The sequence below is a fragment of the Lytechinus pictus genome, chromosome 15 (genome assembly GCF_037042905.1).
Source record: "Lytechinus pictus isolate F3 Inbred chromosome 15, Lp3.0, whole genome shotgun sequence".
Lineage (NCBI taxonomy): Eukaryota > Metazoa > Echinodermata > Echinoidea > Temnopleuroida > Toxopneustidae > Lytechinus > Lytechinus pictus.
The window spans coordinates 17,138,219-17,162,481 of NC_087259.1; the positions used below are offsets into that span (position 1 = coordinate 17,138,219).

The window sequence follows — 24,263 nt, forward strand, 5'->3', positions numbered from 1 at the left end:
GACTAATTTCAAAGCTATTGATTGATTGATTGATCGGCTAAATTTCCAAAGCGACTATAACATAATTAGAATTTAATTTCAAAATCATTTTAAAAGGCCGAAATTTTCTGGCTCGCTTCGCTCGCTGGCGACTTTTACAAATTTTTCCACATTTGCTATGTTGTGCTGCCTCAACATATTTCGTTTATTATCCGCAACTGCGTTGAACTTAATATAATATGTGGTGTATTTACCCGCAATTTGATAAAAAAATTGCCATCTGCAATGTTTAAAAATATCACGAGGTTCCGGGGGCTCCGCCCACTGTACTGGAAATACGTATTTCCAGTTCAATGGCTCCGCCCCAGACCAGTGGCGGCACCAAAGGAGGAGGCCCCAGTAAGTTTCCCCCCGAAATTTTGAGAAAAAAAATGTATAGTAAACGTTGTCATAATTCTAGAAAACTGTTTTTTTGTTCTTTAAGTTTTGAAATTTTCTTATCCATTCACCGTTAGCATTTAGCTCCCAACAATTTTGGTCACTAACATAAATCTTTGATGTCATTACATAATATTCAAAATGTCGCTCGCGCTACCCGCTCGCAGTTATTAATAATTGAGATAAGTAAATTATCTGTTCACATGGGGCTTAAAAATCCAATGTTATTAGAGTTTTCATTATTCGTTTTAGCGAGATACATATCCTGCGTATTCATAATTTTCATAAATGAAATATTTTCAGCGAATTAGATAGCCATTCAGTTCATGATTACAAAAAGTGCTTAGAACGTCCAGGTATCTTCCCCGGATATCAAAACTTTTCGGCTCGCGCTTCGCATTCGCATTATTTATTTGGTGAGATATCATCTTCATGGACCAATTTATGCAAAACAGCTAGTCCTTAACATGTCCCTTTTCAAGTCAGTAGGGACTACATTTGAAATAAAATTAGCTCGCGCTTCTCTCTCTGTTTAAAAAAAATTGTGAGTCACCCCCCCCCTTTATTTTGCCTCCTAGGTTAAAAACCCTGGTGCCGTCATTGCCACGGACCCGATCCGCATAGCACTGCCCCCCCCCAAAAAAGTTATACAACCGAGAACAAAAAAGAAATGATAAAAGGAAAGAAAGATGAAAGATATGATGTCATTTTTTGCATACCATTTTTTTTTCTCGCTCGCTCGATACTTATTATTAAGCAAATTTTTGCTGCATGCGCCATGGTGTGCCCCCTCTTTTTGTTCTTATCAGGCATTGAGCTTCGCCCTAATGCTCGGGGCACAATCATAAAACATCCTGTTCATACAATGATATGACCCCTCCGTTCTCCCTTCTCTTTCTCTCCCGTTCCCCCTCATTTTCTTTCCTATCTCTACCTTTCGCTTCTCTCTCTTCTATTTTGTATTCTCTCTTTCCTCGTTGTTTTTTTTTACTCTACCCACTGGCGGCACCAAGGGATGGGGGAAAAGTCAGGACCGTGGTTCTCCATGCTTTAAATAGCCTTTTATTTCATTAATTTTGTTAATTTGAGCCCCCTAAATGTTCATGCGCCGGGTCAAGCTAGTGTTTATCTGGTTGCCCGAGTCGAATTCTACAAGTTAGGATACGCGGTTACCCCGGCTAGGCCGTCGGGATATCCCTGGGGGCCCCTCGAAAAAAAAAATCAAAAAATAAAAATGTCATGCCCTTTTATTCACTGACGTTTGTCCCCTAAATGTCCTCGTACTTGGGCAAGCCAGTGTCTTTATGGTTGCCCGAGACTAGCTGCACCTGTTAAACCCCCTAGTTAGCTTTCAAAACCCCTAATTTTTTAATATCGAATTTTGGTCCAGCTTCACAGGCGTTTGAATATCGAACCTGAATATCCAACCAACTTCCTGCCGGTCTGCTTCGCATTCAAGTCGAGGGAACGAGTTAGTAAGTCGTGGGAACGAGTTAGTAAGTCGTGGGAACGAGTTAGTAAGTCGTGGGAACGAGTTAGTAAGTCGTGGTAACGAGTTACGAAAAAAAAATAATGACATGTCACCTTAGGGGCTCCGTATTGGCCTATCCGAAGTAACTGATTTAAAATCCTTTAAATGGATTGGTCATTTTTTAACACAATTCTTGACGAACGGGTTTTTTTTTAAGAACGATGTCCCACAGTGTGGGAAACAGTGTTATATCAATGTCATCTTCATTATGTTAAAGTCGAGCATTTTAACAGTGCAACCTTGTCCACAATGGAAACACACTGTCAATAATCACACTGCAGACATGCAGATAGATAGAGGTGTCTGCTGTGTGAAATGTCCTCCACACAACTAGAGTAAACAAAAACAGTGTGAATCCACTTTTATAGTACACTATGTGAACACATATAGTGAATACTCAACTGTCGAGGTGTCCACAGTATTATTACTTTCACACTATTAGATTTGAGCATTTTAAAAGTGTGGATCACATCCCCACATTATACAGTCCACTACGTCTTCACACTGTGAATACGCGTACAGCGCAGTATCCACAGTGTCAATTATATCTACACTGTTATATCAAAATGGTTTGAATCACATATTCACATAATCCTTTATGTGAACATAAATTATGCAATGTTAACACATTGAAATATTACACTCTAAATTCCAAGGATTTAAAATAAATCCAGATCGGCTGTGAATAGTGACCAGCCGAATATTAGATTTATATTTAAACCTTGTTGATATAAATATAAATCTAAAAGATTTGAATTCATATCTTTTTGAGATCTAAAAGTTAATCCTTAAGATTTAAAATAAATTCAAAATTCGGCTGGTCACTACTCACAGCCGATCTGAATTTTTGGAATTTAGAATGTACGTCCATTAAACAGTTGGTCATTTATAACCCAATTTCAGACAGTTAAATGAATTACATATACTGGTGAAATCTGTCAACCATAAAAGTAATATTACACTCCCATTGATAAACCTGCCTTTAGCCGACCCTTTCGATTTATGGTGGCAAATCGACTTTTGCGCAAGTTTTTACCCGATTCCCTGGCTCATGATTCACCAAACTGTTGCATAACTTTTATATCAATGGGCCAATAACGTTGTCTCATTATTTGCTCCTCTCTCATAACAGATAACAATGAGGAAAGTAACCTACACAATTATCGCCTTCCTATTGCCATGTGCAGTTACCATTAATATTTATATATTGGCATCGAAAAGGCATCAAGCAAGACTCGAACACTCCAAAGATATCCGATACACCCGGAAGGAATACAGCAAAACGGAAGAAGGAGAGCAGGAACCACTAGGCCGTGGAAGTAATGCAGTGGTTCGAAACTCAGACGTGTCGAACCGCAAAACGTCATTGTTCGGCAGTATTAATCCTGATATCATCAGTATGGCGCCAGAGGTGAGTATAGGCCTGCTGCTTTCATCCTCCTACCAATACGGCTGTAAGCAGTGGATGGGGGGGGGGGGAGAGACAAGTTGCCCCAGAAATTTTGAAAACTTACATTAAAAATTGCCACAAAATTCATCAGAAATGAGCACGAAATCCTTTAATTTCACTTCAGAAAATGCAAAAGCACTCCCATGACAGGCTTCTCCATCGCTTTCTAGATTCTTCGAGAAGTTTGAACCCCCGGAAAAATTGCATAGGCCTACAGCCATGTTTCTACCCCAAAAAAGGCCCTTTTAGGACAGCACCCTTCCAGTCTTCCACCTTCCATAACCCTTTATGTCCCGGTAGTGATTTTCTTTGGTCAGAGGATGTACACTGTTTTGTAGACAGTGAGTTCGTGCCATATCACTGAACTAGAAATACGTAGAAACACGTATTCCACGTATTTCTAGTTCAGTGTGCCATATACACTCAAAAGGTCGTGTTCATTTTCATAACATGAAAAAAAAATAGAATTTCTTGTATGATTTTTCATTTTATTTTCTTTAACTATTTGAATACTTTCAAAAGTCGCTTTCGCCTCTCATAACTCTTTCGTACGAGTTACCGATTTTTTTTTCAATCGACTTTGGCTACCCACGGCAATTTAAAAGACGTTGGAACGTGGCAATAAGTCAAGGGAATGAGTCTCGAAAAAAATGTCATGTAACCGAAGGGTCTCCGTGAAATTTACACTGCATTTTGGGTTGTTTTGAGCAATCATGATGATCTCTCAATCTCGATGCTACAATCACACAAACACAACCGACTTCAGACTGACCTAAGTTGATTTCAATGACATACAATCGATCGGTTTGGAATCGGTCTAGCCGGTTTGCCAGTATCAATCCTTAATATTGGGTAAAACATTTTTTCAATTTCTCAAAACTCTCAGGTCTTTAAAACTGTTCCTCGCCAGTTTCTGCCAGACTTCAAGAACCCGTGTTGGCGCGACGAACAAAATAAACTATTCTGCTTACCATATTTCTACGTTATTGGACTGCACAAATGCGGAACGACTGACCTGTGGTCTAAACTCATCCGACACCCGGACGTTGTGGACACAGTCCGCAAGGAACCACATTGGTGGGGTAAACGGAGACACGGTTCCATGGATTATACTCTGATACCACCACACAAGAAAGAAGGTAGGATATGCAGTACATAACCCTACTGTAAAGGACGCAGTATTCTAAAGTGTGTCACACGGTCTGTTTACAGTGAAAAGCACAAGGTATTCATTGTGTGTTTATAGTGTGGAACATAATATGTTCAAGGTGTGTTCACAGTGTGGAACATAATACGTTCTTTTATGTTCAAAGTGTGGAACAAAAATTTTACACGGTGTGTTCACAGTGTGGAACAAAATGTGTTCATGGTGTGTTTACAGTGGTGGAACACAATCCATGCATGGTGTGTTTACAGTTTAGAACACGTGTTCATGGTGTGTTCACAGTGTAGAACACAATGTGTTCATTGTGTATTCACAGTGTGGAACTCAAAGTTTTCAAGTTGTGTTCACAGTATGGAACACAATCAATGGTGTGTTTACAGTGTGGAATACAATATGTATGTGTTCACAGTGTTGAATGCAATTTGTTCATATAGTGTATTTATGGTGTGTTCACAGTGTGGAACGCAATGTATTCATGGTGTGTTCACATTGTGGAATACAATGTGTTCATGGTGTGTTCACAGTGGCACTGTGACATTGTAGCCAATAATATCCTTAGATATGCATAAATGAGCATAAATGCAGTCATAACCACCCCTTGGATACCGCTCTTACTACCCTATAGCATAGGGTTCAAATTCTAACCCCTATTTCGTAGTAAAGCACGAACGTGACCTGCTGGAAAGAACAGTGTAACACGGTGTCATCACAGTGTGTTCACATGTAAAAATATTATTCACACTGTTGAAATGCTCAAATTTAGAAATGTGGAGGGGATTTCAAATTGTGTTCCACACTGTGAATACACTGTGGCGCACATACCGTGTGATACTGTGTTCTTTCCGGTAGGGTTATTTCGTCAATTTCAGCCGTCTTGCTTGTGAAATATGGTTCCAAAATACACAAACCTTTCCTCTTCTTTGTACAGCTCGTCTGGTACGCGGTATGTTAACAGATGGTAAGGATGATTCTTCTTTCGATTGGTATCTCACCTGGTTCAAGATGTTTGGAGTTGATTCGGTGGAGTCGAATCCCTCACGGAAGGTTTTCGGTAGGACATTTATTTATGATTTACATCACATGAGGCTATCCAGCTTCAGTACACACACACCCACACACACTTTTTTTTTCAACATTTTTTTTTCAACACACACACCCTCACACACACACACACACACACACACACACACATATATATATATATATATATATATATATATATATATATATATATATATATATATATATATATATACATGTGTATATACGCATATTAGGCACATTGCGAGTTATACATGTATATTGTAAGAAATGCATATAATGCGTTTCTTATTTAGCATGTAATTGGGGGCAACAGCGTATACTAGTATACTGTCCACTGATATCACAGTCTTTGCGATAGAGGACGGAACCTTCTTGGCTACAACCAGGAGCAAGAGGCGGGATCGCCCATTATGATATTTCAAGTATTGGGGAAAAGAGTGGGAAAAAGTAGGAAAAGGGTGAAGAAAAATGCATAAATTAAAAAGAAAAAACATAAAAACAGAAGTTCGTATTACATTACCCCTGTAATGTAATTGAGAAAGAAAGTACTAGAAGTTTTGTTTTGCCCTCAAGTCAAATATGAATTCACAATAATGATAATTTCAATAAAGCAAACATGCAAGATATACTTGATCAAAATTATCGAATGTGATTTCATTGATAGAAATATAGAAATAAAACGATTGCAAATAAAATGCAGTGGTCAGAAACTAAAAATCTATTCGATGTAAGCCAATTTTCTTCTGACGTCGGCTAAATCATCAACGCTTGGTAGTCTTCCATAGTACAGTGTGCGTTCAAAACGTGCTCCTGACCCTGACAAAAATCAACTTATTGTAATCAACCTTTGACTGTCAACGACATGCTCTACAGTCTCGTAAGTTGTCCCATATGCCTAAATCAAGCAATTATCTTTTCATCCTCTTACTATTTTGTCGGATTGTTTTCTTAATCACAGGCGATGCTTCGATCAGCACTGCTTTCAGCGTGGGTAAATCCTGGGGCTCTGAACATAGGAACTATACCAATGCTGATCTAATCCACGCAATCCAACCACATGCTAAGATAATTCTTCTCACTAGAAACCCAACAGGAAGGTATCTACTGTAACATGATTTTTTTTATCGCTTATTGTCTCGCCTGCATTATGACGCCACTTTTCAGACGACGGTGTCGTCAACATTAAAATCTTAACCAAGATAATCAAGTATTTTTTTTTATCTTCTTGAATAAGTTTCAAGTCACATGGATCAAGGTCAAAAATCATTTTGAGTAAATAACTTGTGATATCGACATTGAAACCTTAACCAAGGTTAAATTTTTGAACTTGTCAGCATGAAGACCTATTTCATAAAAATTGGACATGCGCTATAATCAAGAATTACTGATCATTTGGCGTGGGTTTCACAGTCGAGTTTTATAAATGCTTTTGGAGTAAGCTAAAAGATATGTTAATGAACAGTTTAAATGAAGGACATAGAAAGCAGCAATTGTCTCCAAGTCAAAACATGGCCATGTTGGCGTTATTGTTTAAAAAAGGAAATAAAAACATCATTCATAACTGGAGACCAATATCAATCCTAAATGTGGATTTAAAAATTCTTGCACAAGTTCTTGCCAAACGACTACAAAATGTAATAACAAGCATTGTATCTCCCGATCAAAGTGGTTTTATTAGAGAAAGGTCTTCAGCCGAAAATATACGTCTGGTGCAAGATATAATTGATTATTATCAGGGCATAAAAGCCCCGGGCATAATTATGTTTTGGGATTTTGAAAAAGCCTATGACAACATGAGTCATAATTTTCTATCTTACCTTTTAAAAAGATTAAATTTTGGAAATTCATTCATTCGGTGGATTCAATCGATGTATAAAAACGCAAAAGGCCGTGTTTAAAATTATGGCTGCATCTCTGAAAACTTTCAAATTAAAAGAGGTGTAAGGCAGGGGTGCCCCCTCTCATCACTACTTTTATAATTGTTGCAGAAGTTTTGGCGACGAAAAATAAACAGAATCATATAATTGAAGGTCTCAGTTTACCGATTTCACAGATGAATGATGATCAAGTAGAAGTAAAAATATCCCAATTTGCAGATGATACAACTATATTTATGAAAAATTAAAATTCTCATTCTATTTTAATGGAAGAATTAATACTATTTGGTTCAAATGCTGGGCCAAGGATTAATTTGCAAAAAAACAAGCTGCTGAAACTTTATATTGATATTGTCCCCGGACAAATAGAATGTACTGAAGAACCGATAAAATATTTAGGTATATACGTTGGGAAAAATTAGAAAGATGTTGAAGATTATAATTGGCAAAATAAACTAGATAAGATACAAAATATTATAAGAGCATGGAAACTAAGAAATCTTACATTTTTCGGAAAAATTATTATCATCAAAACTTTGTTGGTGTCTCAAATTGTGTATCCTGCAAAAGTGATTAGAGTTCCCCAGAAAGTAATCAAATCTCTAAATAAAATGTTATATACCTTTATTTGGAATTCTTCAAAAGAAAACGTTAAAAGAAATGTTTGTATAAATAAAACAAACGAATGTGGTCTTGGTATGGTCCACTTGGAATCGAAAATTGAATCGCTTAAGATTTCGTGGATAAGCAAGTGGTTAGAGCAAGGCGAACGTGCAAGGCGAATTTGGAAATTTCTTTTTAATTATTGGTTATCAAAGATTGGTGAAATTCATTTATGTTTTGAATACAATATATCAACAAAAGATATGCATTTTCTTTGTACAGAAGCAAATATACCTAGTTTTTACCATGATTTTTTTTGTAGCTGGTCTAAGTTAAGATATATTGGTATATTTGGAGTAAAATACATTGAAAATGAAATCATTTGGAATAACAGCAATATTACTTTTAATAAACGTATGTTGGTATTTGAGAAATGGAAGCTTGCAGGTATAATTAGGGTTAAAGATGTTATAAGAAATCGTCAGTGGTTAGCACCAAATATTTTGAATAAATCTGTCTATTCTTCTCAGCTTTTATTCGATTTAGATATGCTAAATTAAAAAAGTCTTTTCCTGTTTATTGGTTGAATAAGGAAAAGTTGTTTAAGGAAAATTATCTACTCGAATTAAAAAAAAGTGAACGAATTTTAATTTCGTTAAAAAGTGGAGAACAAATAACTCTAGATAATTTACCAACAGAAAGATATATTCTTTATTATGATCGGAGGTATCGGAAGAACCAGGCATTGTATCTTTTTGGTCTAATCTTTTCTCATTACCAGTTTCCTTTGATTGGAACCATGTATTTTATTTTAAGTTGCATTTAAGTGTGGTTAACATAATTTAGTCAGGCAGCATATGTCATCTACTTCGAAAAATTTGCTAAGTCTGATTTTTCACTTTTATGTGATCGGTGACATCACGAGGAACAACTTTCAACTTGGTGACAAATTTCTAATGGTCATCTGGACCATGTAAGGGGTCAAAATGGGGTCAATAGGGGTCAAATTTTGAAATCGCCCCGACTGTGTAGAGTCATACACCAAATTGCTTGTCTTGGTATACTGAACAAGAAAATTTACACAACTATATACTCTTGACCTCCCGTTAAAAAGTTATGACCGGAAATGTCAAAAGGTCAACGAACTTTCGATAAATGGCAAATTACACTGAAAGGGTTAAGAAAGCTCCTTTTTCCGTGTTATTATGCATGTGTGTACTTTTTTAATTTCGATTTTGATAAGTTCATCTTCAGAAATCCTTATCCAGAAGATATAAAGGGTCAAGACAAGGTCAGGGAAAGATCAAAAGGTCAACAAACTTTCATTGGTAGCCAAAATACACTAAAAGCGGTTAGAAGTTGGTTCTTTATTTTGAAAAATCATTTTCTAAGAAGACATTATCCATTAGATAAAAAGGGGTCAAATGTGCTCACTTAGGAACAAAATACATAAACAGAGATAGATGTCGAATTCGGCGTGGTATCATAATATTGCAGGAATACCTCGAAACGACTTGACAAACCCTAATTCCCTTAAAATCGTATCATCTTCATGATGTTATAAGTGCAACCAGCTCTTTCCGAGTTTCTTGATTTAGGACTTCAATTCAAGATCAATTCATTTTCAATTTACTAGTCTTTGACATGCAAAGAAACATTTCATCCATTTGCTTTTGTACAGAATATTTTAATCAATAGAAATTACTGTAATGTATAGGGTATTATGTGTAATACTATGTTAACAGATATCGATTGATCAGTGCTCCCAGCTCCTAAGAAAGATGCCTAACATCTTATTTGGATTAACTTACGAATAAGATTATGAGGTTAGGATTGAGGATGATATGATAAGTTGGGCTCCAATTGCTCCTTAATTAATTCTAATGTGTGACGTTTTTACTATTTCTGTCAAAGAGGCAACATCGTCCAGGCGTGCTCATTAATTGTAGTTAGTCATGTCTGACCATCATGCTGATGTGATATATTCTGACCATTACTCGATCTCTGGAGCCAAGAAGGACTACTCATTTCTGATTATGTGCTGCCATTAACACGGCTTGTAGGCCTACTTTTTTATCAAGTGTGTCTTTTTTCCAGAGCATACAACGTGAAACTAAACTTAATACCAGTTCTCACGATAGTGATGTGCATAGATGCAGATTTTGTTTTTATTCTTTTGTCGTTCTTGTTTTTTCCCACTTGCTGAACTACCTGGATGTTGCTAGAAAGAATACTCACATATGTCATTAAAGTGATTAAAGTAAACCAAGACCATACCGCAGCGGGGGGGGGGGGGGGGGGCAGTTGCACCAGAAATTGTGAAGATTTGCATTTTTACTGGAAAAAAATAAAATTGACCAAAAGAATGTACGAAATCCTTATAAATTTCACTTTACAAAATGCAAAAGGGCCCCAATGATAAGCTCAGAACAGCACATGCACCAGAATTTTGTAGTCCTTCTTGGCTCCGGAGATCGAGTAATGGTCAGAATATATCGTAACAGCATAATGGACACCCATGACTACAATGAGCATGCCTGCACGAAATAATATAACCGTCACACATTAAAATTGTTATTCAGGAGCAATTGGAGCCCAACTTATCATCCTCAATCCTAACCTCATTATCTTATTCGCAAGTTTAACCAAATGAAATTTTAGGCATCTTTCTTAGGAGCTGGAGCACTGATCAATCGATGTATTTATTCTGTTAACATAGTATTATACTTATACCCCAAAACATTACAATAATTTCTGCTAATTAAAATATTCTGTACAAAGCAAATGAAGGAAATACTTCTTTACTTATCAAAGACTAGTAAATTGAAAATGAATTGAACTTGAATTGAATTCCTTAATTCGGAAAGAAAAAAACTCGGAAAGAGCTGGTTGCAATTATCATATCATGAAGATGATAAGATTTTAAGGGCATAAGGGTCTGTCAAGTCGTTTCAAGGTATTCATGCAATACCATAATACCACACTGAATGTATTCAATGTCTATCTCTGTTTATCGAATTTGTTCCTAAATAAGCATATTTGACCCCTTTATATATAATGTCTTCTTAGATAGAGACTTTTCAAAATAAAGAACCCACGAAAAATAAGACTTTAAAATTCTAACCGCTTTTAGTGTATTTTGGATTCCAATTAGAGTTTGTTGACCTTTTGCACCTTTCCCTGACCTTGTCTTGACCCTTTATATCTTCTGGATAAGGACTTCTGACGATGGACTTATCAAAATCGAAAATAAAAGAGTACACACATGCATAAAAAGACGGGAAAAGGGCTTTCTTAACATTTTCAGTGTAATTTGCCATTTACCAAAAGTTCGTTGACCTTCTGACATTTCCGGTCATAACTTTTTAATGGGAGGATAAGAGTATATAGTTGTGTACACTTTCTTGTTCAGTATACCAAGACAAGCAATTTAATGTATGACTCGACACAGTCGGGGCAATTTCAAAAATTGACCCCATATTGACCCCTCACATGGTCAAGATGACCATTAGAAATTTGTCACCAAGTTGAAAGTTGTTCCTCGTGATGTCACCAATCACATAAAAGTGAAAAATCAGACTCAGCCAATTTGTCGAAGTAGCCGGTAAATTATGACATATGCTGCCTGACTAATTAAACAATTTAGTTTTAAATTTTTGAACAAGATTTTACCCTCAAGAGACAATTTATTTAAGTGGCATGTAGTAGAAAACAACACATGTAACATTTGTGGAGAAGTTGATACCACTTTTCATTTCATACTGTATTGTAAATATGTTCGATTTTTTTGGAAAATTATAGAAAGGTTGGTGTTTTATATTTTCAAGATTACTATTTCTATACATGAAAAAAACATTAATCATAGGTTATGATCTGCAAAGTTCCAGCAATGTTATGTGTAATTTATTTTGTGTTATTGCTCAATTTGTTATTTATCGAAATTACATAAAAAGCATATTCGAAGGAAAAAGATATGATGCGAATTCTTTATGGATTGAATTCAAGCTTACTATATATTTAGAAAGTTTATGTAAACAAAAAAGCAAGTTCGGAATATTGAAAAAATGTGATATTAAAAAAAACATTGCATTATTGAAGTGAATTGATTTTTTTTCAAATTGTTTGAATATATAATATGTACATGTTATTGTGAACAAATACCTCGATTAAGAGGATGAAAGAAAAAAAAAGATAATTCTTCTCACTAGAAACCCAACAGGAAGGTATCTACTGTAACATGTTTTTTTTATCGCTTATTGTCTCGCCTGCATTATGGTAGTCTGCAGGCACAGACCCTGATTGGAACTTTGATCAATAAGTGTGCCTCCACGCAAAGACTAGCACATACAAAACTTGCTGTTCCAATACAGGGTCTGCATAATCTTCCAAAAATCATTTCTCACGCTCCAAATCTGGCCCCACCTCCTTCTTTCAGAGTCACTTTCCATTGGCTAGTAAACATTGTCAATCAGCCTCCCAGGGGAACTGCTACCAGTGGCCAGTGAGAAGATAATTGATAACTCAGATAAGATTTAGCCAGTAGTTAATCCAACATAAACAATGTCCCATGCCCAGAAAACCCTCCAGGGATCTTGTGGTCTACATCCGAATGCAGAAATGAAATGGTCATTATAGGGCCTACTGTATAATGCCATAGGAAATTGTCACATATCCCTGCTAGAACAAATCTTCCAGTCCTAAGCAGGGAAGTACACGTAAGTTTCTTTATATCTTACTGTTGGGTCATTTTTTCACTTTATATAGGTTGGAACTTCCTTCATGTATTTTATTAGCCATATAATAGATTATGAATATAACTAAGGATCAAGGACAAGTTCACCCAACAAAGAAGTTGATTTGAATAAAAAAAGGAATATCCAACATTTTATAACACTGAAAATGTCCTCAAAATCGAATGTTAAATAAGAAAGTTTAATCACATTTTAAAGTTTCGGTTAATTTCACATACAGTTTTCCACATCCTGGTCCGGTTTGCAAATGAGGAGACTATCCACTTTTTTGCATTTGATTATGTGAAATATTCTAATTTTCTCCTCATGTCAAATGAAACAACGACCAATTCCTCCCTGAACTGAACATGTTGAATCAGCTTTTTTATTACTATGGTTCAGTTAACTTGGTCCTTATTGCACAATTTAAACAATAACAAACAATTGAAATAGTGAGTTAGGGTTATAAACTGTCTCGTTTGCATCCCAGGTGTGCATGTCACATCACTGTTTTGTGAAAAATAAGCGAAACTTTAAAATATCATACATTTCTTATTTTACGTCCGATTTTGATGAAATTTTCAGCCTAGCTAGTTTGATTTTCCTCTATTTATTCAAATAAAAAATTATAGGGTGGACTTGACCTTTAAGATTTCATATAATTTGCACGAAGTCCATTTCTCTTTGGCTCTCATTTTTCTTCCATATTCTCCACATTTATTTGATTCTATCTCATTACTCCTTAATCACTTTTCTTTTTTCTAATTAAATATTATTACATCTTTAATTCCAATCTGTCATTATAGCCAGGGCTGTTGGCAACAGAAAACTGTGTGCAGGTTATAAATAGTAAAATTAAATTCAAATACTTAAAAAAAACAGTGAAGACTTTATATTCACAACTTACAATGGCATGTAAAATGAGAAAGACAATGATGTCCCTCATTTTATACTTTTTCTTTCTTCTTCTTTCATTAAAAAATAGTTTTAACGATATTTCAATGTTTACAGATTTGACATAAAAGAACAACTTGACTGAACATATCAAATGTTAGTACCATGGTAATACCACATGTTTAGAAGAGAAAATTTTGCTTCACGTGACGATGAGAAATTTGAAACATCAATATTCAATATATAAAAATACAAAAAAAAAATAGTGAGTGATGTCGTCAGTCCCCTCATTTGCATACCGACCAGCAGTGGCGTACTGTGGGTCACGGCATTGGGGGGGGGGGGGCACCAGCAAAAATTCTGAGCCACTTAGTGAGCGCGCTTCGTATGTATCTAACTTATCAAATAATGCGAGTGCGAAGCTCGAGCTGAAAATGTTGGATATTCAGACCTAAAAAGGGACTCAAATTTGTGTAATCATTATACGTACCTGTCTCACTAAACAATGCGAGCGCGAAGCGCGAGCTGAAATTTTTGTATATATTGACCTCAAACAGGGAGATTTTAAGGACTATATTTTAGGAATCCATTAAGAGTATACATATGTCACCATAGTCATCTAATGCGAATGCCAAGCTCTTGCTGATTTTGTTAGTATTGCATCTAAACGCATTAAGCACTTGTCATGCTTGTAGTAATTGTAATCATCATTATACGCATCTCACTAATCAAATATTGCGAGCGCGAAGCGCGAACTGAAAACTTTGGATATTCAGACCTATAAATGGACATTATAATCAAATTTGTGTAATCATTATACGAAGAGCGAGCTGAAATTTTTTTACATTCAGATCAGAAAAAGGGACATTTTAAGCACTGATTCTATAGGAACTCATGGAGGGCAGTTATACCTCACCAATCCACTAATTGCGAACGTAAGCACGGACAGGAAATGTTTTATATTAAGACCTTAAAATTGGGCAATCGCTTTAAGTAGTCATGAAAAAGAAGCATACTATTGTGCATAAAACAATATCTCGAAGTGCGAAAAAATATATTTGGTGTATATTGACTTGAAAACGGGAGGTTTTAGTACAACAGGATTAGATATCTTCTTAAACAGACAATGCGAGCACCAGGAACAATGAAGACATAGGCCCTGAGTTAATGTTTCATAAAGTTATGAAAAAGATATTTCTTATGTAATATAACATAACATAATTGTAATTTAACAAAACATCATAATGAACAATAATTTCTTCTTTCCCAGTACGTTTCTCTTCCTTTCTCCTTTTCCCCGTTTTTTTTTTTTTTTTTTTTTTTTTTTTTGGGGGGGGGTCAGCCGATTGGGGGGCACGTGCCCCCCTCCCGTAGTTACGCCACTGCCGACCAGGATGTTCACATAATTGTTGTGAAATACATCACAACTCCCTGGTGAAATGAAGCAAACATGTAAATTGTTATCACTTTCTATTTTTCTGCGTTATGCTTGTGGGATTTTCTCTTTTTACTCAAATCAACTTTGCTTATAATAAAAAATTGCACATGCACATCGATTAGGATGAAAATAAGGTACCAGTAATAAAGAAAATAAAAAATAAAGTTATAATGTAGGCAGTGGAAGCATGGGCGGGGCATAAGGATGAGTCTACACTAAATTTCTAGTGGGGACATCCCTCCCAAACAAAAAGGAAACCTAAATGAATAAGAAAAAATGGGGGAAAGTCACGGGTGAAAAAAAAGGGAAAGGAGCGCCTGGTGAAGAAAGGATGTAAAAGACGGTTAACATTATAACTCTACCCGCCTTGCCGGGGGGGGGGGGCAGTCAAATGTACTGTTGTACACATGACCAAATTATTTCCGACCCCCCTATATACGAGTTTTCCTCTGTGTTGAAAATAACCCGCTAAACAAGTTTTTCGCGGGCTTCATTTTGCACATTTTGGCCCCTAAACGAGTTGTCGCCAGAATATGACACCTAAACAAGTTTTGTCTCAGGCCCAAACACTTTTTAGAAAGGAGGAGGAAAAGCCCCGAGGAAAAAACATACCCTAAACGTGAAGATGATATAAGGAGGGGAATAATTGGAAACAGAGAAACTGTCAGGTCATTAAAGGTCAAGTCCACCCCAGAAAAATGTTGATTTGAATAAATAGAGAAAATCAAACTAGCAAAACGCTGAAAATTTCATCAAAATCGTATGAAAAATAAGAAAGTTAGGACACTTCAAAGTTTTGCTCATTTTCCACAAAACAGTGATATGCACAACTCGAATGAGAAAGTTGATGATGTCCCTCACTCACTATTTCTTTTGTTTTTTATTGTTTGAATTATGCAATATTTCATTTTTTATAGATTTGAAAATGAGGACCAACTTGACTGAATCATATTGTATTAAACAATGCTCATTCCACATGTTCAGGGGAAAATTAATCGTTGTTTCACTTGACAAGGAGAAAAATAGAATATTCCCTATTTCATATAATAAAATACAAAAGAAATAGTGAGTGGATGACGTCATCAGTCTCCTCATTTGCATACCCACCAGGATGTGCATATAACTATTTTGTGAAATTAAGCAAAACTTTAAAATGTCATAACTTTCTTATTTTACATCCGATTTTGATGAAATTTTCAGTGTTATGTTTGTTGGATTTCTCTCTTTTTATTCAAATCAACTTTTCGTTGGGGTGGACTTGTTCTATAAAGGACAAGTCCGCCCCAACAATAACTTGATTTGAATAAAAAGAGAAAAATCTAACAAGCATAATGCTGAAAATTTCATCAAAATCGGATGTAAAATATGACATTTTAAAGTTTCACTTCATTTCACAAAACAGTTATATGCACATCTCGGTTGGGGTATGAAATATTCTAATTTTCTCCTCCTTGTCAAGTGAAACAAAGTTTTATTTCTCCCTGAACATGTGGAATTACCATTATTTTAACAGTTTATGGTTAAGTTAAGTTGGTCCTTATTGTCAAATCTGTAAAAATTGAAATATTGTATTATTCAAACAATAAAAAACTAAATAATGAGTGATGGACATCACAGACTCTACATCCAATTTCGATTAAATTTGCAGCGTTATGTTTGTTTGATTTTTCTCTATTAATTCAAATCAACAATTTTCTGGGGTGGACTTGACCTTTAATGTTTTCATTTTTTTTTCTTTCGATCAGTATTTCAATTGATATATAGATTTTAGTAGTTTTGTATTTTGCAGGGTTTGTTCGGCTTTTTGCTGTCTCATTTTTAGTGTAATTTCTATAAAATGTTATTTCTTTCTTTTACCATTTTAAGTAATTGAGTTGGTGTTTAAGGTAAGAATGTTATGACATTAATTTTTCACAAAACATTGAGTTTAATGTTTATGCATTTGTACATGAAGGCCTACCTCCTGATCATCATGCAAATGAGAGAATTACCCATGTCACACACCATTTTCATTTGCATTATCTTATGATGTGAAATATTTCAATTCCTTCTGTTTGTAATCATATATTATGAAAAATTATTAATATGACTGAGCAAATTTGTACATGTGGAACCACAAAAGGCATATTGTAGATGAATATGAATTATTCGAGAGTAACTTTGATATCAAATTTAGTGAGTGTAAATTGATAAATGCTTTGCTGTTTTCCAATAATTATAGGGGAAAACAAACCCATATAAGCCTACAAACTAAAACTTGATAATTAAGATAATATCAACAAAATTGATATTGATGTTGCAGTTTTGGAGAATATTTCCCGAACTTTCTTTGCCTTCTAATGCCTATACATGTAGGATAAAATGTTATGCCTGCGCTGTCAAAGATTATTTTTGTTTGATAAAACTTTGCTGTACAGTGTTAATTATAAGCAACGAAAAGTGCTTTCTTTTAAAAAAACACTGTGTGATCCAAAAGAATAAACATACCAACATGCACAATTAAAAAAACTATCAAGATTCAAAAAGAGAGAGAGCAACATTTATTTATCAGGGAGTCAGGGACCATAGCAAGACATTTGCCATATATGTATGCCACTATGCTATTGCATAATGCTAGACTGGAGTTTCAATCAGGAGTATAAGTGCGATGCAGCGTGTAATTAAACAAACACCAGTTGATCTCCTGCCCAGCAGGTGACTAGCCCAAATGACCAGCTAGTGGGAGGAGAGTTCAGAGAGGGAATGTCATGGTAACAAACTCACAATGATTGACATAGCAAAATTTGTGCCCAACTTCCAAAGATGAAGCAGACCCTGAGCGAGAGAGCCTTCAGTACACAATGCATGAGTAGGCTGCACATTCAGACCCTTAACTCGAGTGAAGGGTTTGCCCAGCAGACTAGCATTATGGCGCCACTTTTCAGACGACGGTGTCGTCAACATTAAAATCTTAACCAAGATAATCAAGTATTTTTTTTTCTTCTTGAATAAGTTTCAAGTCACGTGATCAAGGTCAAAAATCATTTTGAGTAAATAACTTGTGATATCGACATCGGAAACCTTAACCAAGGTTAAATTTTTGAACTTGACAGCATGAAGACCTATTTCATAAAAATTGGACATGCGCTATAATCAAGAATTACTGATCATTTGGCGTGGGTTTCAGGTCACATGATCAACGTGAAATGTGATTTAGGGTCAACGAACTTGACAATGCATGTTTTGTGGTATCAACATAAAGAAGCGTATATAACCAAGGTTACGATTTTGAATTTCAAGATAATAGTAAAAGTAAATCGCCATCGCATGAAACTTAAATATTATCGTTATCAAGCAAGTGGTGGATGATATTTTAGATAACAAGGCAAAGGTCACTGATCAGCGAACTTATTATTTTATTATCAAATCAAATGTTTTATGAGAAATGATACATCTTTGTTATCAAAATTAGCTCCGCCGCTCTATTCAATCGTGTAATATAGGCGAGACCATCAAAATTATTTTTAATCCATTATTTGCCAATCTTTTTCACTGTCAGATTCTTCTCCCAATTCTTCTACAAATCTGCGAAAAAACCTAAAACTCTGGCAGACTTACACAAGCAGGCTACGCTTCAAGTCAAATGTTTCACGGCGTGTCTTCGAAGATATTCAGAACGACACTGCACTTTCACGATGCCATGTGTAAGTTACAATAATATATTTTCAGATACTACATCATGTATTCAGATACTATATCCTATACCTCAAATCGCATACATTCCATATAAATCGGGATAGCTTCTGCTTGATTTTATCTATCCTATTTTTTGCATAATATGTATGTGACCAGAACGTTTTCACAATTACATGGGTTCATTCACGTGCAAAAGTGTGTCTGCCTCAACACGGGACCTCCGGTTTACGTCCTATCCCACGGGCGGGGTACGGCAATAAATAGCCTTACCCCCGGGCCTTACCTAAGGTCACATTCGCCATGGGTCGACATGGATTTTGAACCACGGGCCTTTAGGTCAAGTCTTATCCATTATAAGCCATGCATGACTCCTCCAATAATAATGGACATTGACATTCTCGTTCAAAAATATTTCATTGGTCTCTCAATTTGTATATGTTTGTGGCATTTACAAGTTTATTTGGTGCAATGAGCATTTCAGAAAAAATAGAATCCCAATTAATCGTACAATTTCTGTCTTTTCAGATTTAGTTTTTTCTTTGGTTGTCCACAATATAGATCTCGAGACGACAAACATACAATAAACATAACGCGTCAAAAATAAGTATGAATGCGAGCAGAGTAACACCTAACTTTTGTATTTTTCATTATTATTTTGACAGAGGACGGGGGTGTTCTAAGGACATTTTGTCATCATATGAAAATGATGACTATCCTCCTATTATTTCTAAGCGAGAGATGTAACTTGTTGATATTCCATTCTAAAAAGGGCCAATTTAGTCATTAGGAATTCATGATAATATTATTTTCCTATTAATTAATCTTATACTTTATGCTTATTGAGAGCGTGGAATGTGTTGATATTAAGGCTTGAAAACTGGACATTTTAAGTATTTTGTAATTATGAATAGGACGCATGGATTGATATATTTTTAACATTTAATGCGAGTGCAAATCGCGAGCCGATTTTTTGTTAATAAACTGTAATGAAAAGGGGATTTTAATTAGCTTGTTCTATAATTAATTTATAGGTATATACTTAACTCACCGATCAAAATGCGAGCGCGTAGCGCTAGCTGGTAGGCCTATACGTTTAACTTTACTTTTGTGTGATAAACAAACAGGCATAGTGATTTTTATGATTTTCCCGTTTCAAATCTGTGCTCTCACTGTCAGAGAATATAACACTTAATCAAGCAATGTAAATGATGCTGTAACTTAGGCCCTACCATTTTTTTCTCTTCCAGTAGAATATTTTTTTCCGGGGGCCGGGGGGGGGGGGGAGCGAGCACACCAAATTTCTGAGGGGCACGTGTGCCCCCCCCCCGTAGCTACGCCCCTGACAGGCAAAAGTAATAGAAAATCACATTCAGCGACGAGTGTGCATAATATTTCAAAACAGGTTTCAATTCACGTAATTTCTCAATGTCTTTTATTTCAAACAGGGCACAGCTATGTCAACCATTCACCTAGCAATAGCCGAAGAGTGGATGAGAGTGTTTGGTCGTGAGGGAGTGTATGTTCTTAGATTAGAGGATTGGCATAAAGATATGGCGGGCGAATTTAAGAGGGTTCTACGATTCTTAGAACTTCGTAAGTATCCCATCTCAGTATGAACATTGTTCATATTCGTTTTTTTAATTCGTTTGTTTTGCTTCGACGTTATTCTTGCTTTTATTAGGCATAGCCTTGTAACTGTATCCCTCTTCGTTCATAAATAAAAAAGAGCTTTCACACTTTGACGCAGAATGGATTCAAGCAAGAACCACATAGGAAATGACCAGGGCTCTGGGAATGATTTTTTTCACAGGGGGTGCTGATGTAAATTTGATAAGCAAAGGGGAGGGGGTTCGGTACAAAATTAAGGTAATTTTTGTCTCGAGAAATTTGACAAGTAAAATAAAAAAAAAAGGTTTCACTACATAATGTACAGTAGGCCTATGTCAGTTTCGTAACATTTCTCAATTTTGCCACATCTACCAGAATTCCAAGGGGTGCTGCTTATATGGAGAATAACACACACAACACCCCCGCTTCTCAGGACCATGGGATTGGTTTTTTGACTGGGGTGCTGATGTAAATTTGTCAAGCAAAAAAAAAAAATTGAAAAAAGGGTGCACTGAAAAAAGAAGGTCATTTTTTCCATTGATAAATAAGACAAGCAAAAAAAGAAAGAAAAAAAAGGAGGGTTTCAATTCCAGGGGGTGCTGCCCATGCTGCCTTTGGAGAATAATACACGCAGCACCCTAGCATGCACCCCCGCTTCCCAGGGCCACGTCGCCATCGGAGGTTATATATTTCTTTTAAAATGCTGTTTAACAATTACCACATTTCACAGTTCACATTACTGTGAACACTTGACAACGATCATAGGCCTATATATTTATCAAAGGTGTACTCCGGGCTGAAAATAGTTAAATATATGTAACTAAATAAAGTAAATATTAATATTTCACTGCGCAAAACGCAGTGTCATAATAAAAAGAGCATAATCTGATAATAACAAAGTTGTTCAATTTTTAATTTAGCATTGTGTAAACAGTAATACGTACACCGTAATGATACATAGGTGGGCTCATGGTGTCATGTTCCCACCTTCCCTTGTCTGTTACATGAAATTAAACTTATTTCATGTTTTCATACAATCGCCAATAGCGAGGGGCGGAAAAATAACTTTGTCCAAAAAAAAGGGAGGGGGGCATTTTTGTGTTACATTTATCAATTTCTCACACCTATAGAATTCCAGGGGATGCTGCTAATGGAGAATAATATACATGCAGCACCCCCAATGAAAATCTTAGGGGTGCTTCAGCACCTCCGCTTCCCAGGGCCATGCAAATGACAAAGAACAGCCTTGTTTATTATATTCTTTCTTTTTTTATTCTTTAGCTGCTCTCACTGAAGAAGATATCTCGCAGATCACGAGACAAGAGTCTGCGAACGTGAATGTTCGAACGGCCCACCTCACCATGTGGAACAAAACCCGCGATATCCTACAAAACTTCTTCAAGCCTTTTAATCGAAGAATGGCCAAACTTATGGATGATGACAGGTTTCTCCAGTACAACGAATTATGAAAGAGCGTGTGTTGTTTATTAAAAGGAATAATCTGGGCTGAAGAATTTTATATCTAAATAAATAGAGTAAAATTCACAGAGTAAAATGCTGAAAATTTCATTAAAATCGGATAACAAATAATGAAGTTATTGAATTTTAAAGATTTGCATTATTCCGGTGAAACAGTTCTAGGCATGTCTATATGAATATCCATTAGGTTGGCTGATGGTGTCACATCCTCACTCTCTATGTTATTACATGAAATCATAATTGTTTCATTTTTTCATAAATGTGTAACATCTATGATGTGTCTTCATTATGATGAAATAAGTTGCAGCAAAAAATAACCAATGCACATAATCAGTTGTCAATTTAATTGTTTTAGTTTTTGGTAGAAATTTTTTGAATAAACCTAATTTCATATAATAAAATGCAAATGAACGAGTGGGGATATGACATCATGTAGACTTGCCTAGAACTGTTTCACAGGATTAATGCAAATCTTTAAGATTCAATAACTTTGTTATTTGTAATCCGATTTTGATCAAATTTTCAGTATTTTGCTTTGTGAATCTTTAAGTTACTCTATTTATGTTTATTGAGATATAATTATGTTCAGCCCGGAGCATCCCTTTAACTGCAAAAGTTTAATCAAAGGGTCCGTAGCCAACATGTTTAGTTTTGAGTAAAACCATCGGTATTTTGCTTCTTGGTATCTGATCAAATCCGCCATGATACTACAGTCACACCAACTGGCGTACAGATGGTGGTGGGGGCCAACCACCACCCCCCAAAAAAAATGTGAAGAAAAAGAACCGGGAAAAGGGGGAAATATGATATTTTCTAAATATAATTGTAAAAATCTTATGAAAAAATTAGCTTGACCTATTAACAATTCAGAATATTTCCAACACTTTCAAAATAGGGAGAAAAGGAAAGAAAAGGAGAGGGCAAAGTGTACAATAGGATATCATTTTCTAAATAATTATATTGTCAAAATCTATATCTCAAAATAAGCTTTTCGTATTAAAAAAGGTTAAACGTTTTTGCCGGCTCGCTCGTGCGCATTTTTTTTTCTTCAAAATTTTGTGCCGTATAATATAATTTTTGGCTAATTACGTTACTGGTCACTCAAAGGAAAGCAATACCAGGGCATGTATACACAAAGATTAGCGATGAATCATAATTTATGAAGGAATACTTCCGGTTGGTTCCTGCATGGTCTGTATTTTAAACCAAATGCGCATGTAACATTAATCTTAGTTGGTCAGTCCATTTAGCGATTGATCGTTAATCTTTGTGTTATGGGATCCAGATCGACTTGGTTATATAACGTAATAGCTTCTTGTTGGTATTTTTAAATACCAACAATAAGCTATGCCCATCCCTTCTTTGTGTAGGCCTTAAGAGGCCATACAAAGAAGAGATGGGCACATTTTCATTCAACTTCATAGCGAGGTCAATTCAGGATTTTCGGAATCTCAAAACTATCATTTAAAAGAAGGCTATGATTCTGCCAATGAAAATATAAGACTTTATTTTGATGTAATTTCATGTCATAAAAATATGTGATAGAATTTCACATTACGGCCTTGCTCGTCCCCTCTCTTCCTTTTGAGAGTCATGATAAAGTGATTTAGGTTGCTATATTATGTAGACTTTGCTAAGATAATTATAATTTGTGTAAGGGTAAAAGTGAGATAAGTGCAATAGATATATTTATATGAAATTTATTAGTAGATGCTGAGTGATTATTGAATTTAATGAGTTATTGTATGTAATGCCATGATATTGAAAAAAAATACAATAAACTAGATGAGATTAACCTGGATAGAATGGTGTAGCCGCTGATCAGAACCCAAGCAGCACCAAAGGACCATTATCAGCAAGTACTAAAATTATACCGTAATGCTTTGAACGTTATTGTCATACCAGATTTGTAAAACATTGCTCTGTATTTGATTAATATGATCAAAAACTTTGATTATGTATACGTAATATGTATGAGTTTTATACAGCCATTAAAGACTTTTTTTTAATCGATCAATACAAATCGAATGAGTAATTAGAAACCCGGGGGGGGGGGGGGTATTCACGAAATAAGGCATACGGGGATGTGCCACTGGAATGGGTCGCTTTTTGAAGAAATTCCTAAACATGGGGTATGGTTTTATGCTGGAAAATCCCTTAACTTGCCCCCAATTTTTAGATATTGGCCTTAAACATGGTCCATATTCTCCTTCCAATTTTGGGTGATAACCTTCCTTTTTCCCCTTTTTTTTGCTTGTCAAATTTTAATAGATCCCTGATAATGGGTACCTTTTTAGCCAAAATGACCCGTAAATATGGGTATGGGTTTTGAACCATCAGCCGCACACCCCC

General features: G+C 35.6%; 1 protein-coding gene across 1 annotated transcript; it reads left to right on the plus strand.

Annotated features, from left to right (window-relative positions):
• The first annotated feature begins 3,017 nt into the window (after positions 1 to 3,017).
• On the plus strand, positions 3,018 to 23,926 carry LOC129278418 (carbohydrate sulfotransferase 15-like). The gene is made up of 7 exons (XM_064110422.1): positions 3,018 to 3,359; positions 4,285 to 4,537; positions 5,492 to 5,614; positions 6,566 to 6,704; positions 18,688 to 18,832; positions 20,270 to 20,417; positions 21,714 to 23,926. Exons 1-7 carry the CDS (start codon positions 3,087 to 3,089, stop codon positions 21,899 to 21,901), a joined length of 1,269 nt encoding a protein of 422 aa, XP_063966492.1. The 5' UTR covers positions 3,018 to 3,086; the 3' UTR covers positions 21,902 to 23,926.
• The last annotated feature ends 337 nt before the right edge of the window (positions 23,927 to 24,263 follow it).

Excerpts from the sequence above, each read along its gene's own strand:
- LOC129278418 (XM_064110422.1), top strand. The coding sequence starts at position 3,087 with ATGAGGAAAGTAACCTACACAATTATCGCCTTCCTATTGCCATGTGCA. Across the intron at positions 6,705-18,687 it reads ACTAGAAACCCAACAGGAAG|ATTCTTCTCCCAATTCTTCT; the intron begins GTATCTACTGTA and ends TTTCACTGTCAG. Across the intron at positions 20,418-21,713 it reads TCTACGATTCTTAGAACTTC|CTGCTCTCACTGAAGAAGAT; the intron begins GTAAGTATCCCA and ends TTTATTCTTTAG.